The sequence below is a fragment of the Orbicella franksi genome, chromosome 8 (genome assembly GCF_964199315.1).
Source record: "Orbicella franksi chromosome 8, jaOrbFran1.1, whole genome shotgun sequence".
Classification (NCBI taxonomy): domain Eukaryota; kingdom Metazoa; phylum Cnidaria; class Anthozoa; order Scleractinia; family Merulinidae; genus Orbicella; species Orbicella franksi.
In genome coordinates, this window is record NC_138152.1 from 2,171,610 (window position 1) to 2,198,200 (window position 26,591).

Below are 26,591 nucleotides of genomic sequence, written 5' to 3' on the forward strand. Positions count from 1 at the left end.
ACCCCCGTGCTTTTATATCGAAGTCTCCCCCGGGTCATATTGCCCCTCCCCCCACAAAAAAAAGAGCAAGATGTCCCTTATCTTTTTACTGCATTTTTGAGATACTCCAATCATAATTACTAAGTGGGCCATGTTTTAGATAGAAGTGTGGCAAGGGACCGCAAACGAAAATGCTGTTGGTATACGTAGAATCTGTAAAAGGTCTGATTATCAAACAATAAAAATAGAATAATAATAAAGCTGCTACGTAGAAAGCTTAACGGGACAACGACATGATAGAGTCCAAACTGAAAGCCAAGAATTTAATGGCAACCGTGGACAACTGTTTCGACCTGGTTGAACAGGCTCAGTAATCGGCTTCCACTTTTTCTATAGCCTCAATTGCTTGCTTTTTGACAAAGAACAACTGGAGCGTGAATTAAATCTTTTGCATTGATACTGCATGACATGTCATTCCATTTTCCTGGCCTGGATCCCTTTCCATACACATGGGCACATTTCTCATGATGAAAGTTCGGTTCCCCGCTTCCCCATGCAGAATATTGACCCTCCAGTGGAGTGTCATCAATCCAGTAGAACTTAGTGTCAGCTTTTCGGTAAAGCCCAAGCCAGGCCCCCCAATGTGTAACAGTTTCTTGTTTCCTGATCAGGTCAAGTATGAAGTTATTTTCGGTGGCTGATCTGATTATCGGGAGGTCTGCACCCAAATCTTGACAAGCTCTTCGGGCGTCACCCCATTTCAGAGTTGGAGTATCGATGACACGGAAACATGACTTCAAGTGACAAACCCACGCTGGATAGGGTGAGATATGACATGAAAAATAAAAAAAAATAAAAAAAAAATAAAAAAAAGAAAAGAAAGAAAGAAAGAAAAGCAGTCGCTAAATAACAGTTGAAAAGGGTGTAAAGTCTGCATACGAGCCAAATGGCCCACCAGGCGGGCGTTTATTGCCGGTTTCTCTAACACGAAGAGACTAGAGGTATTCTACTCCCACCTGGATGGGATACTTGTCACTCACAGGGCTACCTCACAGCTTCAAATTCGCCGTTGCGGTGCCTATTTAAATACCTGGCTGTGGAGAGGTAGTGTGTGAGTAAAGTGTCTTCCCCAAGAACGTAACGCAATGTTCCTGGCCAGGGCTCGAAGCCGGACCGCTCGATCCGGAGACAAGCGCACTAACTACGAGGCCATCGCACCTCCACTAGAGACAACGGTTGAACCAATCTATTTTTCTCACCTTCAACCATATTTAGACCTGTCGACGCACTTACAGATCCCAGCTTGTTGGTTGCTTTGCACTGGTACGTTCCGACATCTTTCAAGCCAAAACTGGTAATCTTAAGGGTTCCATTCTCAACAGTTGCACGTCCTTTCGGCAATGACGTAAATGCCTTTGACCACTGAATTACAGGAGGTGGAGAACCAAAGGCTCTGCAGACAACAGAGGCTACTTTACCCTCCTTTACCTTTATAACTTGATCGGGAATCTCGGTGAATTGTGGAGGCACTAGAGAAATAAAACAAACAAGCAAAAATACCGCTAACCCAAGATGATCCTTTGATTCAGGTTATTATTAGAAATTAGAGAGCTTATCAACAAACCACGACGACAACGGCAACAAGGACATCACCAAACAGAAGATTTAACGCGCAGAAATATGGCAATGCACCAGCGTTATAAGTTTTGTATATTTCTTAGGGCCCAACCTCTGCAAACGAAAACAAAAAAAAAAACAAAAAAAAACGTAAAATCACTAAGTCTGGGTAGTTTGCAAAACCTGGGCCACGACGGCTATTTTTCGGATTTTCTTTTGGGGTTGATCGCTGACGTTACATATTTACTTCGAGCAAGTTTTTAGGCCGAACAGCGGGCTGAACAGATTTAATTAAATAATTGCGAAGTAGGCAAAACATAAATCCCTTTTTCACTAGTCCTTAACGTCGCTGCCGTCATTGTTTAAGGTCCCTATTAATCAGAAGGGCTCTAAGGACAATAAGAATTTGGCAAGAACTGTCAAGTTTCTAAAGCCCTTATTATTAGATTGTCAAGTAAAAAGGTAAAGTCTGCATACGAGCCAAGTGGCTCATCAGGCCGGCGCTTATCACCGGTTTCCGTAGCATGAAGCGACTAGGAGTTTTTCTACTCTCCCCTGGATGGAATGCAAGGTCATCCCAGGGTGAACCCTCGCATTAAATTTGCCCTTACCCATTTATTCTGGGTGGGGAGGGGCACTGTTAGAGTTAAGTGTCTTGCCCACGAACACAACACAATGTCCCCGGCCAGGGCTCTGCCGATAATATAACTCGGACCGCTCGATCCCGAGTCGACCGCACTAACCATGAGGCCACAGCACCTCCACAGATTGTCAAGTGGAGAGCATGAAATTGCAAATCATTTGTTGAAGATTTATACATATGATCTTCAGGAAATCTATTTATGTGACTGTAAATCTCGTCACAAAACAAATCTGACATAAATTACGGCATACGTAGTCTTTTTAAGGACTCCAGAGTAAAAGAGGAAAAGTAATATAGCAAACCTTCTACGAGAAGTTTCGCTTCTTTCTCAACTTGTCCCAAGATATTTGTAGCTGCGCAAAGGTACTTCCCAGAGTCATTGTAAGTAGCATTTATAATCTCCAACTTGTTGTCTTTATCATCCATATTTATCAGTTTTTTGCCACTTATTTTACTCCAGGACACGCTAGGTACTGGGTAACCCTCAGCTGAGCAGTAAAACGTGGCGGTCTGGTTCTGAGTCACAGTGAGTGACGTAGGAGATACAATCAACACTGGTGCAGATATGGACTTCCCGGCATCACCTTTAGGTCCCGGTTGGCCGGGAACTCCCGTATTTCCTACAGCAAGTTAGATGTCAACAATAAAACACATACTTTTAAATTTGGAAAGCAAGCATGCCGAAATATAGTTGCCGTACAAATATCAAGCTCCGAGTACATTTACGAAATCGTCCCTAGATATATTTCTGATAAAGTGCGAAGATTTGGCAGCTTTTATTGTCGTCTACCCAGTCACTATTTTGGTTGTCAGTGGGGGAGGAGTGTTACGTGACGATCAAAGTAACGGGTTCGTAACGGGCTATCTTTTATGTAAATACCATAAATACTCGAATTAGCGACCGGGGTGCGTATTTCAAATTTAGAAGAGGACGCAGGGAGCTTATTATCTTAAGAGAAGTTTTTCGTACAGCGGAGCTCAGTTGTGGAACAACTTACCTATAGACCTAAGACAAGCATCCACACTGGCCGATTTTTCATCTCAATTAAGTCGCCACAGTTTCAAGTAATATGTTAATTTGAAGTAAATTTTTAGACACGGCCTCCATGAAAAGCAGTTTTTTTTTCTTAAATTTTTATTGTAGTTAGGCAGATAGGTAGATAGTCCAGTAACTTTGTTGACTGATGGAAAAACCGTGTATAAATAAAGTTATCTTATCTTATCTTATTCGAGGGAGGCGCTTAAATGAGGTTAAGGGGGACGGGGGTGGGGAGGAAGGGCGCTTATTTAATATTTCCCAAATCGTGGTCAGATATGATCGTTTTTCTTTTTAAATCTATGTATGTGTCAGTCTCTCAGAAGTCTCATAAGGATCCTGTTTCTCTTTCAAAAGAACTACGTAATATAACCCGGCTCTTAAGCGGGTCAAGCTCTGCTGCCCAAAGTTGGTTGAGCTTTAGGCAATCAACCAGCAAATCTTCAGCACCACTTCCATAAAACGGGGGGCAGGGGGGGGGAGAGCGCTTATTCGAGAGGAGGCGCTTATTTTAAATTTTGGCCGATAGGATGTGCGCTTATCCGAAAGGGGTGCTTATTTGAGGGGAGGCGCTAATTCAAGGATTTACAGTATTGAAAAAGTAATTAACTCCCTCCCACACCCTACTTCGATCTTAATAGAGATAAAGCAGTTCAGTCACGGTACTTTGGCCAAGTACAAAATAATTACATTTACATTGAAGGAAACCTGAAAATATTAGATAGAAAAACACAAAAGAGATAATATTAAATCATAAAGGAAAAAGGATGGCTAAGGATGGAGAACATTGACACGAATTGCAAACGACGAATTTGAGAAAAGGCTAAACTTTTCAAGAAGTGCAAATCAATGCATAAAATCCTTTACCTTTTTCTCCTTTTATTCCAGCTGGTCCAGTGTCCCCCATCATGCCTTGCTTCCCCTGTTCACCTGGAGGTCCCATGATACCCTGCGTTCCCTTTCTTCCCTTAGTTCCTCTCGGCCCACGTTTACCGCGAGGACCGGGGGGCCCTGATACACAAACTTTTCCAGGGGCAAGGCAGACAGATCCAACGATTATCGATGTGACATATCTCTTGATCATGTGCCGAACATCTTGTGTACCGACAGAGCCGTTAATGTTTGCTGGGACCACGCTTCGTCGAACAATAGTACCTTTGTATTCAGTGCCTTTAGAGAAGAAAATACATTTTAAACACTTTCCCTACGGTTTAATTTTTTGATTCGGCCGGATTTCAAACAGAATTTATAGAGCATTGTAAGAGAGATGAAATTTCATCTCTCTACAATGCTAATCTTTCAGTGGCTTATTACGGTCACATAAGGGAACATGTTTGTTTCGGGGATCATATCTGACCCGTAATTCACGAAACGAAATACGCGAGGTCACTGGTTTCTAATGTGTCTCAACAGATTTTTGTAACAGTGTGGAAACAAGCGCACGTTTATAACCATGAAATATAGGTAAGGTAAAAATAATGACCGTAAGCCCATGTCCCCCTCCCTAAACAGAATCTAGGGATTTTCTCGTTGCTACTTTAAAATCTTCAGGTGACATGATTGATGTACTAGTCGATTGGAAATGTGAAATTGGTTTCTTTTGTATGCCAGCACAGTAGCATGGCGTTACAAGGCAGGTAGATCTGATAACATTTTCCGAGATGCGCACTGAACTTGCCACGTAAAGAAAACGGCATGCGCATGTAAAGACACGGCAATTTAAATATAAATACTCCATCATGTTTAGGCAGATTACTGTACCGTGCAGCCCTTTTCTGAGTATGGCTAAAGAAATGCAGAATGTCTGATGAATCTTTCGAACTTCCCTTAGGACTGCACAGTTATACTTGTCACCTACCAAAAACGATATCTTTCTTCCCTTTCTGAGGGTCTTGTAGAATGACTGCTTTGTCAAGAGCTTCTTGCATTTGTTGAATTTGCTGCGTGAACTTTGAATCCATCGTTTCCGTGTTACAAGCCACTATCTCGATTCTTGCGAACAAGGCAAACGTCAACAAAATCGAAAGGACAGATAACACAGAACACGTCTTGAGAAGTTTTCCTTCGTAGTGTTTTGGCTTTGATGTTATATGAGGCATCTTCACGCCAGTATCCATCGCTGTCTGAAGTATTGTGGCAGAAACGAAAAGGACGTGCTCGCTGAAATAATATAAAACTTCACGACCTCTAGAACCTCCAGACTAGTTGGGGACTGGAGAGGAAATATAAAATAACAATGATGACATTTTAATGTCTGTCACATTACGGAAGACATTTTCTCTATCAATGGGGAAATGCTTTAAGATATAACATGAGCTTTTTCAGCTGCTCTAACTCCCTTTAAAGAGCCGAAGAATCGAAAAAGTCGACAAGGAGCTGCGTCAGAGACTGGTAAACCAACTTATGGAATTTTCGATTTCAAGTTTTATATACTTCTGCTTCTAATTTTTCCAATTGTCTGTAAGGGGCGTTCAACGTTTTCTCTGTTACCATTTTCTGTAACGCTCTCCATAGATCGAAATGAAACCACATTGGTTTGCAGATAGAGTGGTATTTCAGGCCATTGTCAGCTGTGAATAGGTTTCTGGTGCATTCGTCGTTGGATCTTCGTAGGCTTCCTGTTTGTTGGTTTGTAAATATCTTGGTAAATTCCACTGAGTAGAGTATAAAAGCAATTTTTGACCGTCCTGACGTTGCTAAATAAAATCACGCTAATCAAGTCCCTGAACTCGCCTTGAATTTTTACAAATACAGGTTTTTAAAGTGTTTCATTTCTAAACTAAGGATTGAAACTAGGGGTAACCCGAAAACACTGACCACCGGTCCGCGGACTACCCTACAGACCGGTCCATGGACTACCCCTACGGACCCCCTCTACGGACCACCCTAAAATAGTGTAAAAATAATAAATAAATATTTCACTTATGGGTTGTCTAATAGATTCAAACTCGTGTCGGTGATTTTTCGAGTGTTACACTGTGCAGATGTAACAGACTTGGGTTTTTAACACCCCACCCCCCCCCCCCCTTCCAAAAAAAAAATTGTCTAAAAGCCGTTTTCATCGTAAGGAGATGCCGATGTTAAGAAGGAAAGTTCTTACCTTCCATTCGTGGCTCAATCTGGCTATGGAAGATATATTTTTAGGCCGTTTATTCTTGTTTGTATCTGTTATTCCGCTGAGTAAATTGTGAAGCCAGGAACGAGTTCACGAGCCCACGGGAGGATGGGCTGAACAAAATGGCAGAGGGGAAAGAACACAAATTTCGAGGCTTCCTGGAGACTTCCCCGTACGTGTCTTTCGTATACTTTATGGCTACAGCAAAAGAAATGGCAATGTGTAATTATATAAATTGCACCCGAGCCTGAATCCAGGTAACGTTCGAAATTTCGCTGTTACGAGTAATCTATTAGACAACCCGCGACTGAAATATTTATTTATTATTTTTATTATATTTTGGGGGGTGGTCCGTAGAGAGGGTCCGTAGGGGGAGTCCGTGGACCGGGGGTCAGTGTTTTCGGGTTACCCTTGCTTTTCGTTTTGTGTAGATTTCATGGGGATCGGGATCGATCACCATTTCATCCCTTCCACTTTTAATATACTCGTCGATTCTGCAAAAAAAGAGAGAATTCTAAATACTACGGAAACAAAATTTCGTGTGTTCTCCTGAGGCAAATCACAAAGATGCGAGCACGTGCTTCGATCGGTTTCTGTGTTTTGATGCTTACCGCTTTATGAGCTGTGCCTTCCTCTTAAGTCCCTTTAGCGAATCGCCTCGACATCGCAACCAAAACCTGAGTTCTTCATTCTTTAGTGAAGAAGGGTTTCTTCCAGCTACAGAAGCTCCGGGAATATCGTCTTCGGTGAGGTAACTGCGTCAGAATCTCGACTAGAAGAAGCCATTTATGTTGTGATCTGTGATGCGTGGCCTACCAAGCCTCGTTTTCATGTTTTCGAAACCAGGCCGTTCCGCGCGGCCGCCATTTATGAACACGGTGTATAGCGTTCCCATTCATGCTTTGTAATCAAACAAAGAATTTGCGTAGCTTGAGAATTAAAGCTTTTGATCTGAAATTTAGGAGACATCATTTCTGTATCATTGACTTTAAAACAACCATTTTGTTTTTGGATTGAATTATTTGTAAGGCGTCTGTATGCATAATTGTTAAACAGTTTATAATTGCATCAGTTCTAAGTATAGTCCACCGTGCGTCTTGGGGTCAGGGGTTCAAATCCGTTACTGAAATGATTACTTTCTTTTATTTTTCAGTGCTGAGAATGAACAGCGGTTGAGTGTATCTTTTTCCAAAACTTGACCGTAGTTCGTTTTTTTTGCAATTCCCTTAACACGAGGATGCCATGTATGAAATTATAGTTTGGAAATTTATACCTGACAAAAAATATATATTTGGGAATTTGAGGGGATTAGCATTGATTACACATTTCTCAAATTCTGCATCATTAAACGATTAATATCATGCAAGGAAATCCCTCAATCGATAAAACATAACATGGCAATCACTGTGACTATCTTGTTTGTGCGCTTTCTCGGGTTAGATCTGAGCTAAGCTGACCAGGGCCAGAAAAATACGTTTGTTTTGAAGTAGAAGCGTTGTGGTTTGGTACAAAGTATTTCTTCGATCGGGCTGAACACCTGAACCTTGTCACACCCTTATACAGGACAAGATAAATTAAACTGAGTAAAGAGCACTACTTCAACCCAGATATATAGAATGTGGTCTCCGTCGGGCCACAAACTAAATTGAAGTAAAGAGTGCTAAAACAACACAGGCATAAGAATGTGGTCTCCGTCGGGCCACAAACTAAATTGAAGTAAAGAGTGCTAAAACAACACAGCCATAAGAATGTGGTCTCCGTCGGGCCACAAACTAAATTGAAGTAAAGAGTGCTAAAACAACACAGGCATAAGAATGTGGTCTCCGTCGGGCCACAAACTAAATTGAAGTAAAGAGTGCTAAAACAACACAGGCATAAGAATGTGGTCTCCGTCGGGCCACAAACTAAATTGAAGTAAAGAGTGCTAAAACAACACAGGCATAAGAATGTGGTCTCCGTCGGGCCACAAACTAAATTGAAGTAAAGAGTGCTAAAACAACACAGCCATAAGAATGTGGTCTCCGTCGGGCCACAAACTAAATTGAAGTAAAGAGTGCTAAAACAACACAGGCATAAGAATGTGGTCTCCGTCGGGCCACAAACTAAATTGAAGTAAAGAGTGCTAAAACAACACAGGCATAAGAATGTGGTCTCCGTCGGGCCACAAACTAAATTGAAGTAAAGAGTGCTAAAACAACACAGGCATAAGAATGTGGTCTCCGTCGGGCCACAAACTAAATTGAAGTAAAGAGTGCTAAAACAACACAGGCGTAAGAATGTGGTCTCCGTCGGGCCACAAACTAAATTGAAGTAAAGAGTGCTAAAACAACACAGGCGTAAGAATGTGGTCTCCGTCGGGCCACAAACTAAATTGAAGTAAAGAGTGCTAAAACAACACAGGCGTAAGAATGTGGTCTCCGTCGGGCCACAAACTAAATTGAAGTAAAGAGTGCTAAAACAACACAGGCGTAAGAATGTGGTCTCCGTCGGGCCACAAACTAAATTGAAGTAAAGAGTGCTAAAACAACACAGGCGTAAGAATGTGGTCTCAGTCGGGCCACAAACTAAATTGAAGTAAAGAGTGCTAAAACAACACAGGCATAAGAATGTGGTCTCCGTCGGGCCACAAACTAAATTGAAGTAAAGAGTGCTAAAACAACACAGGCATAAGAATGTGGTCTCCGTCGGGCCACAAACTAAATTGAAGTAAAGAGTGCTAAAACAACACAGCCATAAGAATGTGGTCTCCGTCGGGCCACAAACTAAATTGAAGTAAAGAGTGCTAAAACAACACAGGCATAAGAATGTGGTCTCCGTCGGGCCACAAACTAAATTGAAGTAAAGAGTGCTAAAACAACACAGGCGTAAGAATGTGGTCTCCGTCGGGCCACAAACTAAATTGAAGTAAAGAGTGCTAAAACAACACAGGCGTAAGAATGTGGTCTCCGTCGGGCCACAAACTAAATTGAAGTAAAGAGTGCTAAAACAACACAGGCATAAGAATGTGGTCTCCGTCGGGCCACAAACTAAATTGAAGTAAAGAGTGCTAAAACAACACAGGCATAAGAATGTGGTCTCCGTCGGGCCACAAACTAAATTGAAGTAAAGAGTGCTAAAACAACACAGCCATAAGAATGTGGTCTCCGTCGGGCCACAAACTAAATTGAAGTAAAGAGTGCTAAAACAACACAGGCATAAGAATGTGGTCTCCGTCGGGCCACAAACTAAATTGAAGTAAAGAGTGCTAAAACAACACAGGCATAAGAATGTGGTCTCCGTCGGGCCACAAACTAAATTGAAGTAAAGAGTGCTAAAACAACACAGGCATAAGAATGTGGTCTCCGTCGGGCCACAAACTAAATTGAAGTAAAGAGTGCTAAAACAACACAGGCGTAAGAATGTGGTCTCCGTCGGGCCACAAACTAAATTGAAGTAAAGAGTGCTAAAACAACACAGGCGTAAGAATGTGGTCTCCGTCGGGCCACAAACTAAATTGAAGTAAAGAGTGCTAAAACAACACAGGCGTAAGAATGTGGTCTCCGTCGGGCCACAAACTAAATTGAAGTAAAGAGTGCTAAAACAACACAGGCGTAAGAATGTGGTCTCCGTCGGGCCACAAACTAAATTGAAGTAAAGAGTGCTAAAACAACACAGGCGTAAGAATGTGGTCTCAGTCGGGCCACAAACTAAATTGAAGTAAAGAGTGCTAAAACAACACAGGCATAAGAATGTGGTCTCCGTCGGGCCACAAACTAAATTGAAGTAAAGAGTGCTAAAACAACACAGGCATAAGAATGTGGTCTCCGTCGGGCCACAAACTAAATTGAAGTAAAGAGTGCTAAAACAACACAGGCATAAGAATGTGGTCTCCGTCGGGCCACAAACTAAATTGAAGTAAAGAGTGCTAAAACAACACAGGCATAAGAATGTGGTCTCCGTCGGGCCACAAACTAAATTGAAGTAAAGAGTGCTAAAACAACACAGGCGTAAGAATGTGGTCTCCGTCGGGCCACAAACTAAATTGAAGTAAAGAGTGCTAAAACAACACAGGCATAAGAATGTGGTCTCCGTCGGGCCACAAACTAAATTGAAGTAAAGAGTGCTAAAACAACACAGGCATAAGAATGTGGTCTCCGTCGGGCCACAAACTAAATTGAAGTAAAGAGTGCTAAAACAACACAGCCATAAGAATGTGGTCTCCGTCGGGCCACAAACTAAATTGAAGTAAAGAGTGCTAAAACAACACAGGCATAAGAATGTGGTCTCCGTCGGGCCACAAACTAAATTGAAGTAAAGAGTGCTAAAACAACACAGGCATAAGAATGTGGTCTCCGTCGGGCCACAAACTAAATTGAAGTAAAGAGTGCTAAAACAACACAGGCATAAGAATGTGGTCTCCGTCGGGCCACAAACTAAATTGAAGTAAAGAGTGCTAAAACAACACAGGCGTAAGAATGTGGTCTCCGTCGGGCCACAAACTAAATTGAAGTAAAGAGTGCTAAAACAACACAGGCGTAAGAATGTGGTCTCCGTCGGGCCACAAACTAAATTGAAGTAAAGAGTGCTAAAACAACACAGGCATAAGAATGTGGTCTCCGTCGGGCCACAAACTAAATTGAAGTAAAGAGTGCTAAAACAACACAGGCGTAAGAATGTGGTCTCCGTCGGGCCACAAACTAAATTGAAGTAAAGAGTGCTAAAACAACACAGGCGTAAGAATGTGGTCTCAGTCGGGCCACAAACTAAATTGAAGTAAAGAGTGCTAAAACAACACAGGCATAAGAATGTGGTCTCCGTCGGGCCACAAACTAAATTGAAGTAAAGAGTGCTAAAACAACACAGGCATAAGAATGTGGTCTCCGTCGGGCCACAAACTAAATTGAAGTAAAGAGTGCTAAAACAACACAGGCATAAGAATGTGGTCTCCGTCGGGCCACAAACTAAATTGAAGTAAAGAGTGCTAAAACAACACAGGCATAAGAATGTGGTCTCCGTCGGGCCACAAACTAAATTGAAGTAAAGAGTGCTAAAACAACACAGGCGTAAGAATGTGGTCTCCGTCGGGCCACAAACTAAATTGAAGTAAAGAGTGCTAAAACAACACAGGCGTAAGAATGTGGTCTCCGTCGGGCCACAAACTAAATTGAAGTAAAGAGTGCTAAAACAACACAGGCATAAGAATGTGGTCTCCGTCGGGCCACAAACTGAATTGAAGTAAAGAGTGCTAAAACAACACAGGCGTAAGAATGTGGTCTCAGTCGGGCCACAAACTAAATTGAAGTAAAGAGTGCTAAAACAACACAGGCATAAGAATGTGGTCTCCGTCGGGCCACAAACTAAATTGAAGTAAAGAGTGCTAAAACAACACAGGCATAAGAATGTGGTCTCAGTCGGGCCACAAACTGAATTGAAGTAAAGAGTGCTAAAACAACACAGGCATAAGAATGTGGTCTCCGTCGGGCCACAAACTGAATTGAAGTAAAGAGTGCTAAAACAACACAGGCATAAGAATGTGGTCTCCGTCGGGCCACAAACTAAATTGAAGTAAAGAGTGCTAAAACAACACAGGCATAAGAATGTGGTCTCCGTCGGGCCACAAACTAAATTGAAGTAAAGAGTGCTAAAACAACACAGGCATAAGAATGTGGTCTCCGTCGGGCCACAAACTAAATTGAAGTAAAGAGTGCTAAAACAACACAGGCATAAGAATGTGGTCTCAGTCGGGCCACAAACTAAATTGAAGTAAAGAGTGCTAAAACAACACAGGCATAAGAATGTGGTCTCCGTCGGGCCACAAACTAAATTGAAGTAAAGAGTGCTAAAACAACACAGCCATAAGAATGTGGTCTCCGTCGGGCCACAAACTAAATTGAAGTAAAGAGTGCTAAAACAACACAGCCATAAGAATGTGGTCTCCGTCGGGCCACAAACTAAATTGAAGTAAAGAGTGCTAAAACAACACAGGCATAAGAATGTGGTCTCCGTCGGGCCACAAACTAAATTGAAGTAAAGAGTGCTAAAACAACACAGCCATAAGAATGTGGTCTCCGTCGGGCCACAAACTAAATTGAAGTAAAGAGTGCTAAAACAACACAGGCATAAGAATGTGGTCTCCGTCGGGCCACAAACTAAATTGAAGTAAAGAGTGCTAAAGCAACACAGGCATAAGAATGTGGTCTCAGTCGGGCCACGAGCTATGCCAGATCATAACATGGTGATTACGTCCGCATCCGGCTAAACGAATATCTTGCTGGTGATGTATGGAGTCAAGCTGTGCAGAGCATAAAATAATGATTAAAGCGTTCGTATCCGGACATACTGGTGTATTGCTATTGCTGTCTTTCCTCAATCTGTGCAGAGCATAAAATTTAATTTACACGTCAGCCTTAGCCATGCGAATGTTTTCCTATTGCTTTGTGACGTCAAGTTGCGCAAGGAATGAATGAATCAATGAATGAATGAATCAATGAATGAATGAAAGACTTTAATAAAGTGTCAATAGTATTTAGCTTAAGTAAAAACTAATTAGGGACACTATTTACACAATAAATATACCCTAGCTTAACATAAAATTATTTACAATTAACATAACATAGGGCGTAAATTCCCAGCATTGTTATAAAAAAAAAAAAAAAAAAAAAAAAAAGAGAAAAAAGGATTCTACTTGGGCTTGGCCACAGGCCCACCCTGGACTGACACCAAATCATGCAGCATGCAGGGCATTGAAATAATGCTGAAATGAAGTCTGTGTCTGCGACAAACTGAACGTGACAGTCTCTCCGCACTGGTGTACGGGAAAGAGAATAGTCACTAATTATATTTCAAAGATTGTTCTTGTTATTGCTGCCGTTGTTTCCTGCTATAGAGAATTGTGTAATGTTTCTTTAGCAGGGATTTTATTTTACAGAAATAGAAATGTACGAATCACGAAGAAAAACAAATAAGCAAGAGGAGTGTTTGGATAAATGGTAAACATAAACAACCACTGTCTCGCTAAACTCTTTCCCCAGGGCTGTATGACCTTATAACCTTTTGCAGTACAACACGTCATGTTTCGCGCATCGCGTCACAAAAAAATAGAAAGTTGTAGACTTGATTTACACTACACAATTCTTTTAAGCAAGCAAAAACGCGGTGAAAGAAAAAAAAATATATAACGATATCCATTTTTAATTTCCATATCCGATCTCATGTAGATTCCACATCAAGCAAGTAAAAAAAAAAAAAAAAAAAAACCTGTCATGTAAACTTTAAAGGACTTTACAGTCTGACTTCAAAACGAGCTTTTCGAGGTAACATGCCACAATATACAGTTAATGAATAACTATCCCATTATTTAAAAAATTTGTTCATTATAAGCACGACTACTTAGTTATGTTTGGCTCGAGTTTATCTTTTCCATAAGCAGGTTATCAATGACCCAAACCTCACTAAACAATGTTGTGATTATTATTTTTTTTTTTCTCGAAAATAATACCAAGCTAGTACCAAGAGAAGATCAAGGTACTCGCCTTGATATTCACTTACTAACACGCACTTAATATTTTGTTACTTTTTTGCCGTAAAATTAATAGTAGAATGCGAGAGAATTCGCTATGTGTATTCCGCAGAAATTCTCTTAAATATAGCAACGATCAGAGGGGTAAACTCGACTGAAATTGACTCATTTCTTGCTTAAAATTGTACGGCGAGAAAAACACAATATCACGCGCCATTACTTCACGAACTGCAAGGGTCTCCAAACAAACACAACTTCAAAACACTCAATTGAATTTACTTACAGTGACTTTCCTTGCAAATAGACCATATTCGTATTCCTGGTATTGAACTGGAACTCCATGAAGGCTCATGCGGGGGAATTTCATTAAAAAGGGATCAATGTCATTTGCATACGACAAGACTCCCCCCATTAGCCTCAGTTGCAAGCTAGTTCCAGTCCGATTCCAAAATTGCGAATAATGCCACCTCCCCCCACCCTGTGAACGTGGGGGAGGGAAGGCATCCGGGGGAAGGGGTAGATGTGTTAAAGTGAGAGGAGTTGCATAAATGTTGCATTCAACACCAAAATACAGGCTGGTCATAAAAATGTTAACCAAGTTTAAGGGGGGGGGGGGTGTAACTGGTAAAGGAAAATAACGTTCATGACTATGTCGCAGAATTCTCTTTTTACATGTTTTACAGTTTTCTTGTAAAGTATCAACCAAATGTATTGAACTGGGCCCATTTTCTAATCACTTTTTGACTGCAAGCGGCCGTTGCTAAGGGCGTTGCTGTGTTGAAATATGGCTACCACTGCGCAGATTTCTTAATTATTAAACTTAAAACGTAAATCAAGGAGTAACTGGAGCAAAATCGTTTCAAAATACGTTTCGAAAATGTTTAGAGATTTTGAATGATCATGTTTGGGAAAAATGGTTCTGGAAGAACTTTTTGAGAAGACAGATACCATCCAGGTTGCTGTTGTAACAGTTCCTGTACCACCAGACTCCTTTATACTGCACAGTGCAGTCGGATAAGCAATGAAAAAAACAAAAAAACAATAACAATAACAATAACAACAACAACAACAACAATAACAATAACAATAACAATAACAACAACAACAACAATAACAACAACAACAACAACAACAACAATAACAATAACAATAACAGTAACAGTAACAATAACAATTCCAATAACAATAACAATAACAATAACAACGTGGCGGATCGTTTCCCAAAACTGTTGTTCCCTTACAAAGTTTGATCTTCATCTTGGCAATTAGCCATTTGATTCTGGCTTCAACCCTGTTGTCTATCTAAGGAGAAGGTAAACATGAGATTTTAACAGTTTCTGAAATAAATTTAACTTGCAACCCATTTTTAAGAGCATTACTTTGTGCTTCGTCATCTGTGTTAAGGGAACGCAAAAAAGAAGCCCGAATGTTCCTCTTAATGTAAACTTGAAAGGTTCACTTTGATTTCCGTCATTCCGAGAAATCCATCTTTTCCGCCATCAATCAAAAAAGATTACTATTAGAAGTTATCTTGCAAGTTCCCAAGCATCAATCAACTCTTTTATTTTTTGAAGTCGGAAAAGACGGATTTCCCGGATTTCCCGGAGAACTGACTTACAGTAATTAAGGGAAGTAATATAATACTACTCTTTATATCTGTAAGTATACTTACAGTAAAAAGGGAAGTATTACTGTAAGTCAGTTTCCCGGGATATCCGGAAAATCCGTGGTTTCCACTGTCAAATGTAAGTGTCTTGCATTAATGATTTCATGAACAGTCAATTCATACTGTAAGTTGCCAAGCATTAATCTACTCTGCTTTCTGAAGTTGGAAAACACGGATTTTCCGGATTTCCCGGAGAACTGACTTACAGTAATTAAGGGAAGTAATATAATACTTCCTTTTTTTACTGTAAGTATACTTACAGTAAAAAAGAGAAGTATTATATTACTTCCCCTTATTACTGTAAGTCAGTTCTCCGGGAAATCCGGAAAATCCGTCCTTTCCACCATCAAATCTAAATGTCTTGCATACTGATTTTATGAGCAGTCACTCCATACTGCAAGTTCCCAAGCATCAATCTATTCTCTTTTTGGAGATGGAAAAGACGGATTTTCCGGTTTACATAGAGAATTGACATATTTATCGAATTTAAGATGTGGAAATGCTTTAAAACATCCTTTAGATTTCTACACTAGTTGCATTCGAAAAATCGGAAACCCTGTGGTGCAGAGACGCTTTGAATGAAGATAAAAAGGACAAAGTAATATATATCTGGAGTATTTTTGCCGTAAAGAAAGCCGTTGATTTAATACGTTAAAACTGCTATCTGGTTGCTTGATTACGCGGTACGGACTAATGTGTTCGCCAAAAGGTCAAGGTTTAGCCTCCGCAGGGAATCAGTGAAAAGCTTTGTCGTGGAAAAGACTGATCTATTGTTGGCGTATGAAATGCTTTTGATTGCACTAAAACCGAGTGTTAAGTTTCTTTCTTTGCGGATTCAATAAAAATACACCTTTGAACACTTTTTATGCATAATTTTATCAGCTAAAACGTCCATTTTTAGTCACGAAAATAGAGAAAACAAATCCATCGAAAACTTGTAAAGGTGTGGCTTTATTCTGTCAGATGTATTCATGATAAGTTCGCACAATTAATCTTATATATAAGAAACAGGATCACTGCAGTCATTTCAGGAACAACTGTTGATGGACAGAGAAGAATGCTTCGAGCAAAAAAACCTTGCAGACAGCTCAACAGCGAGGCTATCAAGAGCGCTGCACTCTGTTATCTGACGCCAGTAATCAGTGGAAAGTGCAGTATTATAAGCGCCAAATGTGTTTGCAACGTAAAAGAAAAAGCATTGCCGAAGGCGTGGAGCTCGATATGCAAGAAGCGCGATGCCTGTGACCGTGCAATTTCAGGTTAGTATCTGCTCGAGGATTGTTTTGGAAGCACAATTTACGGCACATTTTCAACCGTTGACGCATGCATGTTTTTTTTTTCTTTATTCTAGGTATACCCAATATTGCGTTCTTCTTTAGTGCAATTTCCACACAAGAAAAGAAGAAAGCCAGCATTATTGAGGAAACGGCCGAAGAAAGCAGTGAAAGTGAGGATGATGACCAGTCCAGCCAGATTCCAAGCGCCACAAGCGAACAATGGCTAGATGGAAGTTTGGCAAGTGTTAACAAGTCCCTTTGTCCCGCTGTTTCGTATTGGGTGGCTTTAACTACGCGAAACGGCGCTCCTGCCAGCCCAATATCCGTCCACAAAGCATTTCTAAATTGTGGAGTGGAGGTTACCACACAACAGGTCAGCATTCATTCACGCTTAATATTTCCTTACAAGGGTTTTCTGCATCGAAGAGTGTCGTCATGTTATCGATCGAGCGACTGCAGAAAAAAAAAAAACAACCAACATTCATTGAGCTCTTCTTTACTAGATCATTTCTCACAGAGGTATTATTTCTACTTAAACTGCGACAGTTAAAAAAATATTTGTTTTGTGTCTTCCAGGTTCAGTTTCAAGACGGAAAGGAGTCGCCAGCTATAAAGGAATTGTACAAAGTTCTTAAAGACCATAAAAACCAATACATGCAAGACCTGATAAGCTCATCATTTCAACGGAGCTATGAAGAATAAGCAAGAAACCTGATGGGCGATGACCTTTACACCCAAGAATTAGACGCCTGTGGTAACGAAAATGTTGTGCGAATTACCCTTATCAACTCAAAGTTTCAAACGTCTTTGGCAATCGTGATCGAGCATCTGATTGAAGCAAAGCTCCAGATAGACACGTTTGGCTTCACTTCCGACATGACGACAGCGCAAACATCAAGCAATCTGGAATCGAATGAAGGAAAGAGATTGTCCGACAAGTTTACCATCTTAGTAAATGACATTGCCATTGGTATGGAAAAGCTGAACTACGCGAGTTATCGAGGAAACGTCTACAAGAAAGAGATTCGGGCGAAATACACCTACTCGTACAAGTGCGAGGCCAAGGTCTTTATTAACTCCCTCGCCACAAACGAATTTTTCAAGTCAAGGCTCATTCGGCAAATGAAGAACGTCATCAATCTCTTAGCTGACTCATATTGTGAATTGTTTCGGCCCCTCACAATCAATTACGACCTAATTGAAGTGAGCAACGGGACTTGCTGGTCAATAAAGAACAGGTCTTTCGTCGATGATGCCATTTCCAAAGAGCAAGTGGGGAAAATTTCTCCCAGAGCGTTCTGTCCCTACGATGTGTCCAAACCACCAGATCCGAAGTACTTTCGCGAGATCCTTGAAAACAGCCTCCAGCCAGAGGAGATTTCCAGCTTCTGTGAAGATTTTGTCCGGTTGCTTTATTACAACAAGAAAAGGCACAAAGATAAAGTCCCATGCCTGGTGGGTGACGCCAATAGTGGCAAAACCAGTCTGTTTTTCCCCATCCTCGGTCTTGTGCACCACGGAAATGTGGCGACCGTAACGAAACAGCGCGCATTTAACAAGTCGATGATATCGCCATTCACGGAAGTAATTTTCATAGACGAGGCCACTGAGTCGACGCTTGATATAGACGACTGGAAAACGTTGACACAAGGAGGCTACTCGGCCCACGATGTCAAATACCAGACCGCCAAGCCTTTCATCAACCGGTGCCCAATGGTCATCACTTCCCAGCGCAGACTCAACTTTGGTCCTGCCGATCAGCCAGCAATGGACAGGCGTCTGACGACCTATCATTTTAAAAGTTTGCCCCATCCAGACAAAAATGCAGCTAAATGGTTGAAACAGCATCCCATGGATTGCGTACTCTGGGCGGCACAGATGGCTAGTCAACCTGCTGAAGAGGACCCAAGTGACGAGGATGTAAAGGATGGTGGTTTAGAGGAGCAAGAAAAGGAAGAGCTTCGCACGCTGTGCTTAGACGAAGTGTTAGACGAGAGTGACTGCCCAAATGTGGAAGAAAGCTCGCAGATCAATGTGGTAGAAGCGAGTCAAGATGGTTCCGATTCAAGTCAGGACCAAACCATCATTGCCTTAAGGAAAGCGGTGGAGAATTGTTCGGAAGGGTCACTCCGTCACCGTCAAGTATCTCGTCTGCTGGAAGTACGACTTAAAGAAGTCGAGAAACTGCGTCAGTATAAGGAGAAGACGTACCAAGACAGGCAGGAGAGCCTAGTTTCCAGAGGCGTGACAAAGGCGCATGCGGCATTACTCCCTAGAGAAACATCAGACCCATTACCCACGCCAATCCAACAAGACTTAGAGGCAGCAAGAGAGCAGAGCCGTAGAGAAGAACTGTTGACCAAGAGACAAAGGGCGAGTGAAGCATTCAAAGCAGCGTGGCTGCAAACAACCGAGAGAGAACTGTACCAGTGTACCATGACCCTTGCCTCAGTGGTAGATCGAGGGAGAAGAGCTGCGATGGAAGCACACCGAGAAGTGCTCCAGGACAAAATGAAGAACCACCATCTCAACTTGGGCACTCTAAAGTGCGACTTTGCCTTGGAGGAACGTAGGCGGTGGTGTTGCGCGGAAGGTCTTTTGAGGAAAGAACACAGATATCTTGTAACTAGTCTTTTCCAGACATTACCGATTATCGCAGAACTCGGTGAATCGTCAGGAGAAACTCCAAAAGAATCTTCGCCATCTCCGCTGGCACGAACAAACAGCAGTGACGACGAAAACGAATTGTTCATCACCCAAGGTCCTCGCACGCAATTGCAATTGAGTGGAACGGCTGCAGCAAGCCCCTGCCCAACCTCCCAGAAGAAGAGGAAACACAAGGGAAGAAAGGGAAATCCAAGCAAAAAACTTTCCCAGCCGTCAATTGCAAGCTTTTTTCCCAGTCAGAAGTAGTTCCATTTTGTAATAATGTATCAGAACTGGAATGAAGCCAAGAGCTTGCGTGAATCAATTTCAAGCGATTTTCTCAGTGAGAAGAGTTTGATTTTCCTCGTGATCAGAACTTCAATAAAGACAAATACCTGTGTGAATGTTCGAGAGTAGTCCAACAGTACCACTAATTAAACTATCTACAATCTCCCATAAATTAGTTGCGACACTCACAATATCGTAATAACTGGAATCTATCCGTTGTTAATTCGGTGAAAAGTACGCCGTTATAAAACATTTCTTGTTTCTATTTCAAGAGGATAATATCAGTTTGAGTTGGTTTTGTTCCAATGATAACTAGAGCACACCACGATTTTTTTTTTCAAAGTCTTTTTATCGGTCGTATAATTTAGAAGGTGAACCGAATTTTCTTGCCGCCCGGCTCAGCAGAGAGTTGGCTGTCCTAACCTTTTGAAAACGAAATTCGGGGTCTCTTAGGATCGCTTGCCATTGACCGAAGCCGTGTTTTTTAAGTCCAGCTTTTAGGTATTTGTCTTCTTCAGGAGAGAACATCACATTTTTTCTTCTCGCGCCAATTTCGTTCGGCCTGAAAGCATCTTCGCGTGTTAGTCTCGGCACGCCTGCTAGACGCTCGGGTTGTTTTTTCGTGATCACTTCGACCTCGTCGGTAGAAGGAGTGTCACTATTGTCAGCATTTTGATCTTGCGAAGAGCTTGACAGGTCTGAAAGCCTCGAGCGCACTTCCATTTCTAATTCTGTTCCCCTGTCACCGTGCAATTCTTTCAAACATTTGTGTGCCTTACTAGCGACGTCACGCGATCGTTGCTTTTGATAGTGAACCCTTGCCACGACAGAGCTGTGTTTCTGATCCTCGGATATTGTGCTTTGCGCGTTGCTACTAAGTTGCCTGCAGCTTGCGGTCTCGACTATTTGTCGATAGCGAGTCGGATGAACGTACTTGCCTGTTGCATCGAAGACAAGTTTACTCATTAGTTCTCCTAGCTTGTTGTGTTGTCCTCCATTTCTCGTCACTAAAACATAATCACAGTTCGGCTTGAGCAGAGGGCGTATATGATTGATGTAGCCATCTAACACTTGCATGCTAGTCTCAGTCAGGTAAAGAGAATCGAAGCCAAACTTTCCTGCTGTTTTGAACATTTTCTGGTCGATAAATCCGCCGTTGGTTTTAGCGTTGTTCACCATCTCAACAGTTAAATATTGATATGTCATCGGGCGCGATCCTTTGACCTTGATAAACAAATATACGGCGAGAAATTTGGTAGCAAACGATAAGTCTAGTGGGGATATTGTACCTGGATCATCCTTGCATGATTTTAGCACGCTTTCGTAGCGCGGCAAATAACGCCCTACGACTTCCAAGAGCTCTTCTAGCGTAGCCCAGTGTCCCTTGGCTTCTAAGGCTTCGATATCGAGTTCGCTCGTCCATTGTAATCGCATCATCTTGGAGACGGTCTTGCGGACTCGTTTTAAGTACAGCTCTGTGGAAGATAATCCTCTTAATACCGATTCCGAAGCTCCATTGACTTTTCTGAAATCCCCTAATTCTGCAATGGCGTCCAAATAGCCTATGCGCCCTGCGTGCCCGAGATTCCACTCGTCTTGCATCATGTCAACAAATTTGAAAAGTAGATTGGGCGAACATAGACTAAAGTCAACGATTTCAAATGTAAGATCCTCCTCTTCTTCGCAACAGAATTTAAGAAACTTCAAACACTTGCTGACAATTTGGTGCGCTTGCCGATCACTTTTACAACCTCCGCCACTGCCGGTGAGCCAGGACAAGAAATCTTGTGCGATTTCACTTGACATGGCAAAAGAGACAACTCTTCTAGATTTAGGTGGAATCTTGTGATCACTGACCTCCATTTTGTTGCTTTTTTGTTGGCCTGATTCAATCTGAGTGATGTCTGGCTTTTCGTCGAAATAAAAGTACCAACGATGTTTGTTCTTTGCGTGTTTTCTGCATCCTCTTGCCGTTGTAAACCCATCATGATTGCAACCTTGCACTGGACAGTGAAAAAGGCCATCAGAATCGTCTTCTTCTAAGTGAAGTCGTTTGGGTTTAGGAGATGCGTTTTCTAACTTTGACCAGTCGATTTCCACTCCTCTTTTGTTCATCTTTTAATATCTGATATGTGAAGTTTCTCGCGAGACTACTGTATTTATAATAAATAGCTGACTTGTTATCCATCTGGCCCGCTTCTCACACAATAAAACCAAACAAAGGAACAAAGGGGCAGGTCTCATCTTGTCCCAACCTGCCCTTACCTGATTAAGCATGCAGCAGGCAAGCCAGGCTAGAAATTGAATTTGCCCTCGATCGCGCATGTTAGAATGGTAAAGTAACCTCGGAACTTGTGTTCCTGTTCACCAACGCTAAATAGGAACCCTCGTTCCCATTAAGTGACTCAAATAAAACAACGGAATGCTAGTTCCTCTTTAACTTAAAGCGGAACTAATTCCAGTTTGGAAACAAAACTATTGTTTCCATGCTTTCAGCAGAAAAAAGGACCAAAAGTGCTTTTGAAAGGGACCAATTAAAACATTTGGGAACGACAAGCAGCGATTAGGAACAGCACGTTCCTAATTGCAAATAAGATAAGACTAAAGTGGAACAATCGTTCCATAATATTGAACTCCGGAACTTACTATGCTGGTCAATGGGAACGAATTGTGTAAAAGAGAACACTCGACAAAATCGGAACCATTCGAAAAGGAACATTTGTTCCTGAAAAGATAAAAACGGAACAAAGAGTTCCCTTTACTCGCAATAAAAAAGGAACTTCGTGTTCTTGTTTAAGACAAAAGGAACCCGTTGTTCCGATTTCAGACATCGTTGTTCCTAGGACTGATTTCGGACTAAAAACAAGTTCCTATTGGTGTCTTCTAAGTTTGTTCCTTAAACAATTAGAGGAACAAAGCAGTAAAACTCGCGGAACGGTAGCTTTTCAAGAAAGCCATTATTTTTTGCGTCGCATCAATTACAATCATGATTTGAAAACTTGCTAAATTAAGGAATACGCCAACAAGGCGGGCAAAAAAATATCGACGAAAAAGATGGAGTTAAAAGCCAAAATCTCTGCTGTCATCAATTTTGGGGAATGTCAATGAGGATTTCAACTCGGGGTTGCCGTGAAGCAAGTCCAGTTAGTGGTCTGTGCTGGACTCGAACCCAAGACCGCGGGATCACGAGTCCGACGCGCTGACTGCTTGGCCAGGCTGCCTGCAGCGACTGTCGATATCACTCCGAGCGCGGGTAGTATCAAGGCCATTTTGTTACTCTCTATGACTGCGAACCTCTTTAGGCAAGAGAAGAATTACAACAATAATAAATGGCAACATTACCCAATCAGAGGTCGAGATAAACATGTAATCAATTGTATTAAGACCGGGGAAACCCAAGTAAGCCAAGCCTGCTTGTTCTTAAAAGCATCTTTACTCTTATCGGCTACGACACGTTTACTTTCCGTTACATGTATTTGTAAAACTACGAAAGCGAAGCAATTACTGTCGACTATCACTTGTAAATCACTCAATACAGTGAAATTGTTTAGGTTTTCAAAGCAAAGCATAATTAATATAAAACCGCGATATCCGTTGTTCGTAAGTTCTCTTCTGCATTGTTGTTATTTTGTCGTCAATAGTAAAGAAGCGTAGATGTCTAATAATTCACCGGTCGGATCTTCATTTCAGCTCTTTTAGCTGAAAGATAATTTGTTTTCCAGTAGTACCAAGTAACACCGTCAGTGCCCGTGTAATGTCCGTGATGATAGATACCATTTAGGTTGCTGTAGTAGCAGCTGTCGTACCACCAAGCTCCTTTATAAGACACAGCGCAGTTGCTACCTCTGTCATTGTCGTTGTCTTGGTCTTTTGTTGTAAATGGATAACCATTATGATAAGCCAGCGAATCTCCAGCGGTTCCTAATCAAAGTAATGCAGAGACTAAATAAAACGTAGCTTATTTCAAAGTTACTGAGATTCAGTCACTCAAACATTGTAATGAGTAAAAATTATACTGAATAAAAACTTAGCCAATCAGAAACGCAAAGGATGAAATGTCACCAGTGGGGAAAAAAAAAAAAAAACACTGTTCAACCAACCAGGAACGCAGCGATCTATTTTCACTGTTGATGACTGAATTGAATGAACGTTCCTAGCATCCAAATGCTTGTATTAAATTGACGTGATACTAGAGATACTAGAACGTAGAAATGAAACTAACCTGAGTATCTTCCCACGCTCAGCTGATACTTAGTCCCCTCGCTCCCAACTCCAAACGAATCGTACTCGGCGTAAACAGTGTTTCCTCTAGAGTCCTCCAGATCAACACGGAACATATATTTTCCACTGCTGCTCAGGCGGTGTATCTTATCAAGTCCGAGCCAAAACTCGCCATTCAAATTACCGAACCCTCGTTTATAGTCAGCCCAAACGCGGTAGAAGTCAACCGAGCCGTCCATTCTTTTCTGGAACACTGTCCACCCTCCCCCGGCTGTTGTTTGATCACAGAAAACATCCAAGGCACCTAATCCATCAGGGTTGATTGTGTACACACCGCTGCTTCGTTTTCCAGATTTGTACAGCTCAGCACAGTCCTTTTTTACAGCTGTATAACAGACAACCGCAAGACAAAACCTGGTTACAAGACTGCAAGTGGTTTAAATTATATATAAGTGAAGTATTTAAGAATTGATTCATGCTTAGCGTGCGTATATCGGGTTATGGATGCACGCGGGAAGTTTGGAGAGCACGAAAGAAGCGTAAGAGTTCGGTTCGAGGCGACAACCGAGAGCAACTCTAGCTTCTTGAGTGCTCTCCAACCTTCCCAAGTGCATCCATAACTAGATATACGCAGAACTAAAAGCATGAACCAATTCTTTTATAACATGGCAACAACTTGGGCGCTAAAACATGTTTTATTTGTGATCGACTACAAAGTTCTTTCAATGCACGGTGATAACTTCCAAAGGTTTGCGAATGGAATGAAGGTTAGTTACAGGAACGCGGCTTCCAAAATTTATTCAGAATTTATTTACTTATTCTGAAGGCTTTGAAGTCCGTGTTTCTCTGTATTTTGCTAAATGAAAGCTATTTAACAAATAGATTCCATGTTGTCGTTTACTTACTGGCACTGCGTTGAATCACTTCGCCAAGTACATGAAGTTTGAACTACTTGCACACTTTTCGTACAGCCTTTTACTTTCGTGATGACCGATTCCACCTACGAATCCTGGGCAACATTTCCCCGTCAAAATACTTTTGAGTTAATAAATACACTTTTTGCCTTTCACCGACAACTTTTCCTTTCCTTTCTTAACACTTTCGTAGCGTGAAATGTTTTCGTCGCTTTGCTCTGCGGATTTCGTGTCCTGCGCCGAGTCTGTGCTTTCATTCTTTCAGTCGCTGTGATTAGTTTATCGTGTCTTCTCATGAATTTGATGAGGATAAGCAGCTTGATTACGAAAGTACAATAAATTCTCCGCTCATTGACAGACGTTTTCTAGTTATTTCATAAAAGCGACAGACCACTTTTTGTATGGGTTTACCGGTGCAATAAACCAGTTGGGATGTTGGGAGAACACTCGAAAAGCTTGTAAATCACTCGCCTTTAGTAACGACTCGTGATTTACAAGTTTTCTCGTGTCCTCCCGACATCCCGCGTGGTTTATTGCGCCGTTTTTGAGTTAATAATTCAAATGAATTTTTACTCTCAAACGAGTTTAGCCAGGCTAGTATAAATGCATACAAAGGAGTTAGTAATTGGCAGCCATTTATGTAAAGGGTCTATTAATCAAGACAGAATATGCATTATCTTTATTTTATAACACACCATATTAACTTTTATCTGACCAAGACACATAGCTAATGAGATTGATAAAAATTCCCAGCAACAGTCTATGTCTTTGTCTGTCCAGAATCTAACATACATTTGAACATTTAAGCGCTTTGTCGAATTGAATTTAGGAAATAAGTAAATTTGACGTTGTTGCTTCGTAGACAACGGCGACAAAATGTACTAAGATGGAATAAGCAAGCCGCGCAGGACTAATGTGCTGCCTATTACAATCGTTCTTTTGTTTTATCAACGTTGCCGTTTCTGCTAAAATAATAGTACCTATGTACGTATATCCTCTATTCCCTGTCCTGTGAAATACATGCACCTTCTCTCCTAAAAACATTGAGCATATCCTCACCTGTGCAAGTTTTGCCATCTCCTGTGAATCCATATTTACAGGAACAAACGTGAGATCCAAGAGTATTGTGGCAGTTGGCATTGACGTCACATACTCGGACAGAAGCATTACACTCGTCAATGTCTATGACAATATAGAGAACATCTATGAATACAAACTCATATTAATGCATACTTCATCTAATTTGAATGAAGCATTGCTAGTTCCACTATATGACAGTAGAGCTCAGGACACTACCTGTTTGTTTGTTTGTTTGTTTTTCTTTCTTTTTTTTTCAGTGCACACACATTCTGCGCATCAAACAATCCTGTGAGAAAATCATGTTTTTTAATTTTCTGTGATTTAGGCTAACGATTTACATGATCTACATTGAAAAAAAGAATGTCGCTAACTGTATTGTATTATTAACTCGTTTAATACCACTTTGCTCACTCGCCGAAGACTCGCTTGTTGGCGATATGGTATTAAAATCTCGTGAATAAATGTTATATCTCAATGCAATAAACTACATTTATTACTTTCTGATCTTACCAGAGTAGGATTTTCCACCTCCAGTAAATCCAGATTTACGGGAGCAAACATAAGATCCCAGAGTATTCTGACACGTGGCGTTGACGTCACAACAAAGCTTT

The 26,591-nt window shown here is 41.4% G+C and overlaps 3 protein-coding genes and 1 pseudogene across 3 annotated transcripts in view; 1 reads left to right on the forward strand and 3 right to left on the reverse strand.

The window, feature by feature from the left end:
* Positions 1-56: 56 nt before the first annotated feature.
* Positions 57-6,296, reverse strand: LOC145496199 (uncharacterized). Its single transcript, XM_081475862.1, has 5 exons — positions 5,134-6,296; positions 4,143-4,445; positions 2,542-2,859; positions 1,239-1,508; positions 57-793 (listed from the first exon to the last, which is right to left on the reverse strand). Exons 1-5 carry the CDS (start codon positions 5,390-5,392, stop codon positions 378-380), a joined length of 1,566 nt encoding a protein of 521 aa, XP_081331988.1. The 5' UTR covers positions 5,393-6,296; the 3' UTR covers positions 57-377.
* A 10,064-nt stretch (positions 6,297-16,360) lies between these two features.
* LOC145496190 (uncharacterized) lies at positions 16,361-20,102 on the forward strand (annotated as a pseudogene).
* An 11-nt stretch (positions 20,103-20,113) lies between these two features.
* On the reverse strand, positions 20,114-22,254 carry LOC145494091 (uncharacterized). The gene has a single exon (XM_081473562.1). It carries the CDS (start codon positions 21,878-21,880, stop codon positions 20,114-20,116), a length of 1,767 nt encoding a protein of 588 aa, XP_081329688.1. The 5' UTR covers positions 21,881-22,254.
* Positions 22,255-23,213: 959 nt separating this feature from the next.
* Positions 23,214-26,591, reverse strand: part of LOC145496184 (uncharacterized) — a 19,118-nt gene continuing 15,740 nt past the window's right edge. Inside the window, exons 15-17 of the mRNA XM_081475842.1 lie at positions 25,960-26,082; positions 23,988-24,371; positions 23,214-23,686 (exon numbers count right to left, since the gene is read on the reverse strand). Of these exons, the coding sequence (XP_081331968.1) occupies positions 23,424-23,686; positions 23,988-24,371; positions 25,960-26,082 (770 nt within the window). The 3' untranslated portion in view covers positions 23,214-23,423. The remainder of the gene's footprint in view (positions 23,687-23,987; positions 24,372-25,959; positions 26,083-26,591) is intronic.